General features: G+C 39.3%; 2 protein-coding genes across 3 annotated transcripts in view; both read right to left on the bottom strand.

The window, feature by feature from the left end:
- Positions 1–112: 112 nt before the first annotated feature.
- On the bottom strand, positions 113–8,033 carry LOC128454002 (phosphatidylinositol 5-phosphate 4-kinase type-2 gamma). Of its 2 annotated transcripts, none has more exons than XM_053437130.1 (10): positions 7,768–8,033; positions 7,562–7,659; positions 6,177–6,273; positions 5,074–5,223; positions 3,713–3,859; positions 3,411–3,449; positions 2,273–2,386; positions 1,937–2,189; positions 1,699–1,802; positions 113–1,565 (listed from the first exon to the last, which is right to left on the bottom strand). In XM_053437130.1, exons 1-10 carry the CDS (start codon positions 7,888–7,890, stop codon positions 1,485–1,487), a joined length of 1,206 nt encoding a protein of 401 aa, XP_053293105.1. In that variant the 5' UTR covers positions 7,891–8,033; the 3' UTR covers positions 113–1,484. The 2 variants fall into 2 exon arrangements, with proteins under 2 accessions (XP_053293105.1, XP_053293113.1); XM_053437138.1 differs by having other exon boundaries at positions 7,764–7,877.
- Positions 8,034–9,064: 1,031 nt separating this feature from the next.
- Positions 9,065–10,571, bottom strand: part of LOC128447474 (insulin-like growth factor-binding protein 3) — a gene marked incomplete in the record, with an annotated part of 8,140 nt that continues 6,633 nt past the window's right edge. The window contains 3 exon segments of the mRNA XM_053429705.1: positions 9,065–9,863; positions 9,950–10,069; positions 10,159–10,187. Of these exon segments, the coding sequence (XP_053285680.1) occupies positions 9,759–9,863; positions 9,950–10,069; positions 10,159–10,187 (254 nt within the window).

Raw genomic sequence — 10,571 nt, 5'->3', positions numbered from 1 at the left:
CACACATTAATGATTCACAAAAGCCAAAGTGTTTCCAGAGGCAGCTCACTGAGGTCACGGGTCAGTGGAGCGTTTAATAGTCTGATTGTGGAAATTAATAGACTCGTATATGTTCTTGTGGAAATTGATTTTAATACACAAAATCAGAATATCATTACAGGTAGTACATTCCTCAATATAAGCAATGTTTTCAATGGGTCTACATTTGCATTTAATAATCACATAGAAGAGATTTAACTACTTGATTTTTCTTTTGACCTACATCATGTGCTATATATGGAGGCTACCATTAGTCAGGTTGTATCAAGCTTCATTTAGCCAAACATTTTATTTCATTTAAATTTAACCTTGGCAAAACTTGATGTTAGAGCTCATGTCAGGTCATATATCAAATTGATGCTTAAAAGGGAGATGAATATGGTATTATTAGCATTAATACCTTCGCCAAGGATTAAAAGGCCGTAACACCTGATGACACTAAGGTAAAGAGCTGTAGACATGTCCCTAACATCTACCAACATCAACTGGCTTTGATCAGCTGCAGTAGAACATACAAGACATATTCTCCATCTTGTTCTATGTTCAAAAAAGGGGAAAGCGTTTAGTTTAAAAAGTCATAGAGGTAATGGCGTCTGATCTACTGAGCCGGACACATGGCTTTCATAGTGCTGCCATACAAGCCAGTAGCCAGTCAGATTCACCGTGAGCCTCAGTTCGGCCTGTACCCTGTAGCCTGTATGTTTTCCTTTTCTTTAACATTGTGAGATTTTCATTCATTTCTCAAAAAATAATTCATAGATCTTAATAGAAGGAAACAGGCATATGTAAGGAACTGATATTCATGAGTTTGTGCAGTTAGGTGCAAATCTAAATATAATTCTCAATCTAGTGAATATAAAATTAGTTTTGTGAGAGGACTCTCTGGCCTTGGAGATATAAACTCTACCGAGTGCCATTCTTATTCCTAACAAAGACCTTTAGAATTGCCCGGAAAGGCTCCAATTATTTCTTTATGCTGAGGGTTGTTATCGATGATAAAGAGGGAGTCACAGATCAATATTTTAAATCAAAACAGGGAAGCAGTGGAGACTGACTGAAGGAAAGCTGGATGGTTTAGGGCCAAACATGCCAGGAGAACATGTTTTTCTCCTCACCTCCTCCCCCAGTGGCCACTGAAGAAGACACTTATGTTAGAGGTGTAAGCTTAACACCATAAAAGGTTTGTTTTTTTCGCAAATCTGTAAAAGTGAAACAAAAGAAGCCCACAAACAACAGCAACACTTTCCTTCCAGTCTGCACAATTCACTTCTTCAGTCGAACACTGCGTTGACACAAAGTCAACGCAGTGCAGAATAACATGGAGGGTGAATAGAAAAGCATATACATCATTTAATGGTGGATTTTCAATGCTGCTTGATGTTGACTTGACTCTGTGCCCTTATTGTATGATGGGACGTCTTATTAAACGAGGAGTGCACTTTGAACTAGGCAAAGATCTTGGTGATGAACTCTCGGAAACGTTTGGCGTACTGCTCTGGATGAACCGTGGAGATTTCTGCTCCCGCCTGCAAAAAAACACAGAGACACAGTCGATAAGAGGCGAAGAAGAAAGTGGGAGAAACCTTTTTACACTTTGCAGGCGAGAGAAGCAAAAGCGAGCGTACGAAGCAATCCCTTTACACAACTCTGATCCCTCACCCCGTGTTTGACAGCCTTGGCAGCATGAGCGGCTTTCTTCCTGGTGTCGTACTGTGTCAGCACGTCAATCAGGCCCATAAAATACACCTCTCTCTGGGGTGCACCTACAAGGGAGTGATTCACAGCATCGGGTGGGTGATATCGATCTGCGCGTAAACAATCTGAACTGCTGCAGCCCAGTCTAAGGTGAGATTGGGGTGCATTACAGCCTGGGGATAGCTCAGCTGTCAGGACTCACCTACGGCGCTCTGAATAGCATACACATCCACATACGGGTCAAACTCCCCAGCACCCATGGGTTTGAAGGAGTTCATGTACCCAGCGATGCCCTCAGGGGAGGCCAGGCCATTTTCATCCTCCTCTTCCTCTTCATAGGGAAGCCCTGTTTCCTCATCCTCCTCCTCCTCATCGTCCTCCTCCCTCTCAGCCCGCTCTACATCATGGATGCCCAGCAGCAGGCTGTAGTCCATCATCCTCATACGCACCAGAAACTGTGGACACACACAGACACACACCTTCGTCATATTAAAAGAAAACTATGACGGCCTTCATCCCTCAAACTCTCCGGTCGTACCTCAGTGTCTCTGTTGAGTTTGTCCATGATCTTCTCTTTCTCCTCTTCACCCACATACACTTTTTGCATTTTATTCCTGAAGTCCACGTCCTTATAGGTGGGCAGCTCTTTCACCTGGAAACAGCAGAGTGAAGCTCAACTACATCATATTAGCATTTTTATGCCTCTGTCCCAGAGACAGTCAAAGGCGCTCTTGACCAATTCTGTCTTAGCTCTTCAAATTCTGACCAGTTGTCACCTGGACTCAAAGATTATTGATGGGATTTCAGTGGTCAAGGGTCACAGTGACCTTGCATTATTGAACATATTATACAATATGTCAGGAACTGGGCATACAACGACAGGGCTTTGATTCTGCTTCTCATTAGACACGATCAGTCGCCCCATTTCCAGTGACATAAAAGCCAAATGATTTAACCACAAAAATTGTTTTCCATACCCGCACAGTTGGAAAAGATCAAAGATTCCCCACAGCTCTGCAGTTATTTATATTCCATCCATTCATGCAGCTCTTTAACAGAAGGTTATCTAGGTCAGAGTCATTACAGCCCAAACGCTAAGCCCCCGATGTAATTTAGAGTCATTTGAGGGGAGCTTTTTCTGTAAAAAAATGTTTTTTTGAAAGTCTCATCTTGAAACAAAACATTGTCAAAATGCAAACATAAGAGCGAATTTTTCCTCTCCATGTTCATGCTCTTTGTGAGAGCTGGTGGTATTTTCTCGATAGTACTGTAAGGTCTGGGCCACGCTTTGTACTATTGCCTGAGATAATCCTAACTTGAACACACTACGAATGAAGGATCTAATATATTATCTTTCCAATGAATCAAAAAAAAACAGGCTGATATTAATATACATTTTGTTTTTTTTAATTGATCAATGTTCACTTGTTGGTGAAAACAAATAGCCAATAGGGCATATCACCAAAGGTTTGACAGGTGGCCTGAATTTGATCTGTGCTATTTGGGCCATATCCACCATCCACCACATGGGCCACTTAGCGTTCACATCCAGATTACACTTTGGGTAGAGCACTGCATAATTACCGTATGCTATGAATTGCCAATAATAAACACAGTCATAAAAACGGCGATATTGGCGTTCACCTCATTATTTGACTTTTTAAATCTGAACTCACCTTCTCCTTAAAACTTGCCTCACGAGACACCAGTGACCCCTGAGGAAAGACAAGGCAGTGACTGATACTCCTTATCACATGATGCTCCGGTAACACGATACATTAAGGAAGTACTTAAACTCAATGTTGGGTAGAATTATTTACTGCAATAACAGGATATTTCAAGTTGGAGAATTTAAATCTCTCTGGACAGCACTTGCCTCTTGACAGCGCTCAATAAATTCTGATGTAATGAGGGTGTGTGGCATGAAGAAAAGTCTATATAAATCCTCATCTCGCTGCACGTCTCCTGCAGGCTTTACCTTGAGGTCGTACTTCCTGTGCACATGCAGTCTGTGGCTGAAAACGTTCCTCATGACTAACAGGTAGGTGTCCTCGTTCTCCACTGTGACTCTGTACATGGCCAGGAACTGAGGGAGGAGGGTACTCCCGTGGCAGGTGACAATGTGCTGGAAGAGACCCGCAGTGAATGAGTGATGAAGGAAGCGTGAACACTGCAGCGTGTAAATGAAGGTACTTTGGTTAAGTGTCAGGCAATGCTTCACTGTCCAGCCATAAATACAAATTGTTGTTTGACAAAAATACATTTCCTAACTCAAATATCCATTAGTATACCCGCAAGTATTTAGACTAAGATTTTAAAAAAAAATTCTCGTGCAAATCACAAGCATGTGGGTGACAAGTTCCACATTTCTGCCAAGGTTTCACACCATTCCATTATTAAGGGTGGGAATGAACAAAAAACAAAATGAGATGCCAAAAAAGGAAGGAAGGAGACGACTGCTGGTAAGTTAACACAACAGGTTTCAAAACGTTTTAAAAAAAATATCTTTTTCATTATATTTTATTAAGAATAAAAGGGGATTTAACAAGCCGGAAAAAAATAAAATAATGACTTTTAGTGATAAAACTTGATCTTTGTTTGTTTGTTCTCCACAGAAACTTCATGCATTGAAAACGTCCATGAAATGTATTTGAAAGCCACAGAGAAGGCAAATAAATGAGCAATGAAATCAATGTTTTAAGTTGAATAATGGTTCTCATGAGCCACAGTTTGTCTCTTTTATGCATTTATACGTATATGTGTATAGATATGTATTTGTATATAAATATAATGAGATCATCATTATTGAACAATACTTATTTTCCAACTGTGACAAGTTAAAATATAATAAAATAAAAAAGGCAAAAGAGAACAGAATAAATGCAACTGTTACATTACAACATATATGAATTCAGATTTATAATAAGTTTGCACTTTTAATACAGGTAACAAAGGGGAACCAGAGTGATCAGAGTGAGAATAATTATAAAGAATAGACAGATATTAAAAGATGTTGATGTAAAAGCAAGTGCCCTGGTCTTGTATAATTACTAGTCAGATATTCAATGAAGTATGTGGTTGATGTTGTGGGTGACTGTGTCTCAGGAGGTTCAGCGGATCGACTGAAGGTCAATGGTTCGATCCACTTCTCCTCCAGTCCACATGTCAAAGTGACCTTGGGAAACACTGAACTCTGAATTGCTGCTGATGGCTTTGGATGTATGAGTGATAAAGTGCTGAGTGGGTGAATGTGACCTGTGGTGTAAACGCTTCATATGGTTGTTTAGACAAGAAATGCAGATGCCAGAGGTCATTTTTTCCAATTTGTGCCCCTCGTACCTGGTGATACTCTGAGAGGATGCTGTGCATTTCCTCCACCTCCTCACTGGAGATCTCTTTAACCACCAAGGTGCGGTCACACGACGTCAGCAGCCGGCCCACGCTGTGCCCCTCCTCTTCTTTGAGGGGGGGACTGTGGGCCAGAGACACCTGTTGGTGAGCGAGAGGACAACATCATGTTTTTTAAACCATTTTCACTGAGACCTTTCTATACATTTCCAGTGCAAACATCGACCACTGGATTGAGCTATTTTAGTTATAATAATGATAATAATAATAATAATAATAAAAAAAAATATTTATATAGCACTGACAGAGTTTAAAAAGTGCTTTGACAGCAAAGCAAGAAAAGTAAATATAAGAGAAATAACAATTAGCAGGATGCAATGTGACAAGGAGGCCAGACAACCGCATTTAGGTGGTCGGAGACAAGGTAGTGTTCAGATTAAATAAATAAATATAGAGCTGTGTCACTTGAACACATAAAATCAGTAATATTACAGTAAAAATAAATAAGCAAGTAAAATAAAAGGTGAAAAGAAAACGTTAAAAACACACTCCTCAGGTGGGCTGTTCCAAAGCCGATGGGCCCTGATGGCAAAAGCACGGTCACATTGAGTTTTCAACCTCAACTTTGGAACAGCCAGCAGGGCTCTACCCGAGGATCTAAGGCTGCGTGCAGGTGCAGGCACATTAGGGGTCAACAATTCTGTGTTGCAGCTTAGAGCCAGACCCCTGCAAGCTTTAAATGTGGTCAGTAAGATCTTAAAATCAATTGATGTTTGCAAAGTGTTGTGACTTTTCTTTCTTCGAGCCTTATAGTCCAACTCTAATCAGCACATGGTTCAAAGTGCTCATACAGCCGCCTCATGTGACTGTGTGCAAACCAAATGATGCATCTCTTGTCACCTGTCACATGCAAATATCACACAAAGCAAATTCAAATTTAGAGAGCAGCATGTAAAACAAGAAACTGTTGGGTTCTCAAAAAACAAAACCCAGAAAAACAATATCAAACATTCTGAGTTTGTGCTTCAATTTAAATCGTTTTACCCACGTTTTTTTCTGCACAGTCAAATTCAGATTGAAGTTTATAATCTTACCCGGTAATCTTGGTCCTCAATGCCAAAATGCTCTCGCAGGTTTCTGAACACCTGTGGACAGTACTCTTTGAATTTGAACTGCCCAGGTAGATTCTCTCTGTGGAATAAAAGAACCTGTTTTAATACATAAGATAAAAAAATGGCACATGTTGTATCTTCTTGAACTGAAACAATTTAATTAACAGTTTGAGAAAAATACAAGACACTTGATAAATGATAAGTTGATAAAGGAATTTAGTGATATTGGGTTGGGTTTTATGCACTTGTGTTGGTAAAGTAATGTACAGTCATGTTTATCCATAGTTAGCATTCGCACTGTGAATATATATAAGTTTGGATGAGGTGGAGTGTTATGTGTGATCAGGGTAAGTCTTATAAACACAGCTTCAGCATAAACCTTTTCGGGCGATGTATTTATTTAGATGTATTCATTTGCTTATTGTTATTGGCCAAATACATGTATTTATCTTATTTATCTATCTTCTTAATAAATACAGGACAAAAACATGTTTGTGCACAAAACTTTTTCAAATCATGTTATCAAAGTGTACCTGCGGCTTTTTGCTAAAGCTCTTTCCATAGCTACTGGCAAAATGAATACAATATGTTGATAGTTAGTAACCACATCCCATTTATTTTTCTTATTGTTCTTTGTGTACAGCTGTTGCCCTTGACTAGGTTTTACATTTAGATGTTGGGAGGAAAAATGAATAAAGACCGACCAAGGCAAAGAAAAACATACAGTATATTCTCGTTCTTCCCAGCTCTCTTATAAGTCTTTACACAACCTGGATTCCTGAATGGATTAAGGGATTATTGAATGCCACTCGGTTTTCTACACTCCATCCTTATAGAAACTGAACCTCATGTATTTCACTGCTTTCATAAATAGTGATTATTTAGTAAAACACTCTGTCTCACACTTTGTCTTGACTGACAAGTTGTGCTCTTTGAGCCCTGAAACATCTTTTAGATAAGTTCATCACTTCAGCTACTTTATTATTCATCCCGCACCTATTGATATTCTGCTGCAACACAACCCGTGGAACAGCTTATTGGATGGGAACTGTGTGCTGCATTTTCACAATAACATTCTTTAGTAAAATACCACTCTTTTGCACATATTTCATATTGCAGTCCATACATGCACTGTTTCTTTATTTGTTTTGTCTTTTTGGCTGATGTTAGAGTCATTGTTGATGGTCATAGCTGCGGCTGTGGTGGTGTTAAAGGTGTTTTGATGGTGAAACAACAATACACACTGGGGTCTGCAATTTCTGATAAGCACAGACAGACAAGTCAATCACAAGCAGGCAAAGAAATGTGTGTAAATGGACAGGAAGCAGTGTGAGTTACAGACACACACAGCTAAGTGGAGCACATACTTGTTGAAGAGGTGGTTGCTGACTTTTATTTTGGCGCTGGCCTTGAAGTTGTCAGGGAGCAGCATGACAGGCACAGGCACCTGACTCAGCTCGTTGATCTGGATGTGAGGAGCATCAGTGGTTCAAAAGCTGGTCAACAAATTCACACTCATATCAATAGTAATAATGAAGATGTGTTAGAGTCAGTGAGCAGCTCACCTACCTACCGAGTGGTTGACTCCCCACATCAGGGCGCTCAGCACGGGCTCCCCGGCTCTGAACACCTCAACCTTCTGCTGCACAAAGTGCTTCTTCTTGGTCTTCCTCTTGGAGGCGCCGGGAGAAGACATGGTGTCACAGGTATCCGTGTCTCAGTGGGTGAGTGTTCGAGTGAGAGTGGGCAGGGTGTGTGTAGTCATCTGTGGAGCTCTGTGTGTATGTAAAGTAAGCTGAGGTCCGCCCTGTGGCCTCAGTGCTGCAGCAGCCTGGAACAGAGTGGAGCTGTGAACTAATACAACACCTACTGGACCAAAAAGTATGATGGTGTGTGGTGGATTCAGTCTCACAACAGTGGAATCATACACAGACACGTGGCTGTGATGAGACAACAGGCCAAAATAATATGTAGCCATTCATGCACCTGATATGTGAACAATACTTAATTATGTACTTTAGTAAATTTTATTAAAGTTCATGTGGTACTTTTACTTTTTCATCCATTTATTTGTAGTTGTTTGATGACTTCTTCCATTGCTGTGTGAGATGTAATACTTTAGCATGTTTTCTTCAATTCAAACACATTTGTAGCTACAATCATAAAGTCATATTTCACAGCCCTTAAGATATATGACAACATGGGAGTATTGTAATAACTTTTACTTCTATAACATTGTTGTTTGTGTTGGTTTTGTATGAAACTGCATCAAACTGAAGGCGTGTGGTCCTTTAAGATGAAAGAGTAATAATCTATTGATCAATATATAGATATATTGACGCTGACACTCATATCAGACTTGAGTTTTGAGTAGATTGTCCATCTCATGCTCCTTCAGTTGAAGTACTTAAGGCTGAGAAATAAATTATCAAAACAATTGCTGTGCAGCCAAGCTAAACAGATTGCTCATCATGGTGGACCCCTGCTGCCAGTTTAGGAGCCATTTTTTAAGGTGCTTCCTCTACATATCTAAATGACCATTAGACTATAGACTATATATAAAGATTGATGACATGACTGCTACCCACAAGTGAAGCCAAAGGTTCTCGACCACCACCTGGTGGCCGGCTGCAGTATAGCTCATAAGTCCCTTGTCATAAATGTCAATGGTTGGGTCACAAAAAGTCAACGTGCATGTCAAATACATTTTTATCAAAGATGGTTTCTGCCCTTTTAGGTAGCTCCTATCACACTAATGTTTATTAAAGTTGATGTTTCTGATACCTCTGGTTTTAATTGGTTATTTTCTTCTTCTTCTTCTTTTTCTTCTTCTTCTGTTGCTATTGAATTAAGGGACTAGATACAGTTACTTTGTGAGAAATCACATTTTTATTTTTAATAAAATATCAATTCAGAAACTCAAAAAACGGAAACTTTTCTTAAAACTAACTTGAAAATAATGCCAGCATGTGCATTCGTCTTGTGTCTGCTCTTATGAGCTAGTCAACATATTTGTTAGTAATATTAGCATAAATAAAAAATCATATAAAAAGTAACATAAATAGAATGACATCTATATATTATATACACAGAAATAAAATTACAGTGGTTTCAATGTAAGAAAAATATTATATAAATATGATAGACTGGGTGCAAACAAAATGCCAAATTATATCTTATGTATGGTTTATATATCTAGTTATATAAAAACAGGTTTCCAATTGTAATTATAAAACTTGACATAAGATATTTATGGAGTTAAAATCTTGAACTTAAAAAGTAAACAACTTGAAAATGTGCAAACGTTTCTGCAGAGTTGCTGCAGAGTTAAATGATCAGGGAGAGAGATGTTGTCTCTGCAAAGTCTTTCTCTAAAGTAATAAATCAGATCAATACAACCTCAATATTTTCAGCAGAGGGCGCAAAGAGACAAAGTTACTAAGATTTTGACACAGTTCTTCATTGGTGGAAAGCTGTTTCTGGCTGATGGAGAATGAATCAGTTTCTCTGTGTGATGTTCCTTCATCTTTATCCTCCTCTGCTTCAGTCCAGTCTTCATGCCACTCAGCAGCTCAGGCGGCCTTTCTCTCTGGTTCCTGTAGCGACCAGCATGCCTTTCTCATCCACACACCAACACTTTCCACGCTGCTTCCCTCGAGATGACCAACACTGCACAAACACACAGAGAAGCTTTAACTTGAGCTGCAAATATAGCCAGATCTCTGATAACGTGATTTGTTGTAGATTGAACTCACCTGCTTCTTTCTGAAGAAGCCACGCTTGTCACAGTTGGGCATGTAGATGTCGTGGTTTGAATCAAATAAATGTGCATCAAGCCCATGGATGAGTGTTGTTAGCAGTTTTCGACATGGAGCCTAGAGGAAGAGTTAAACAGGAACATGTGAGTGTGTGACTGATTTCAGCTCAGTGATTTGACCGTTTCACTGACGAAGAGGATATTTACCTCCTCTGGATCCTCAGTGGGAGCTGGATCTAGGATAAGATAAAGACATGAATATTTGCACTGATCACTCATTAGAACCTGTTTAAATTGAACAACATGCATTTCATTTTGCTATGAGGTCAGCTTTAAGTTTTATTTTTTAATAACTCCTTAAATAACTTGTATTTAGTGACTATTCCGTTTTTGGTCAACTATTCAATCTCAGGTAATTAATGGCAGAAATAATTGGAACACAACTAATTCAGGCTTTAACTCAGCCATAACCTCATGCTATGAATACATTTCACCATGTATGATGATTTTAATTCAAAGGACCTGAGCAGCAGAAGAAAGCCATGGTGTGGGAAAAAAATAGGTGTTTCTCTGTTTAAATTTGATCTTGATCTTAACAACCTCATTATCATATGACAGAA

This window comes from Pleuronectes platessa, chromosome 2 (genome assembly GCF_947347685.1).
Source record: "Pleuronectes platessa chromosome 2, fPlePla1.1, whole genome shotgun sequence".
Taxonomy (NCBI): Eukaryota; Metazoa; Chordata; class Actinopteri; order Pleuronectiformes; family Pleuronectidae; genus Pleuronectes; species Pleuronectes platessa.
The sequence above is the reverse complement of the archived record's forward strand: the minus strand, read 5'-3'. Positions and strand labels throughout refer to the sequence as shown.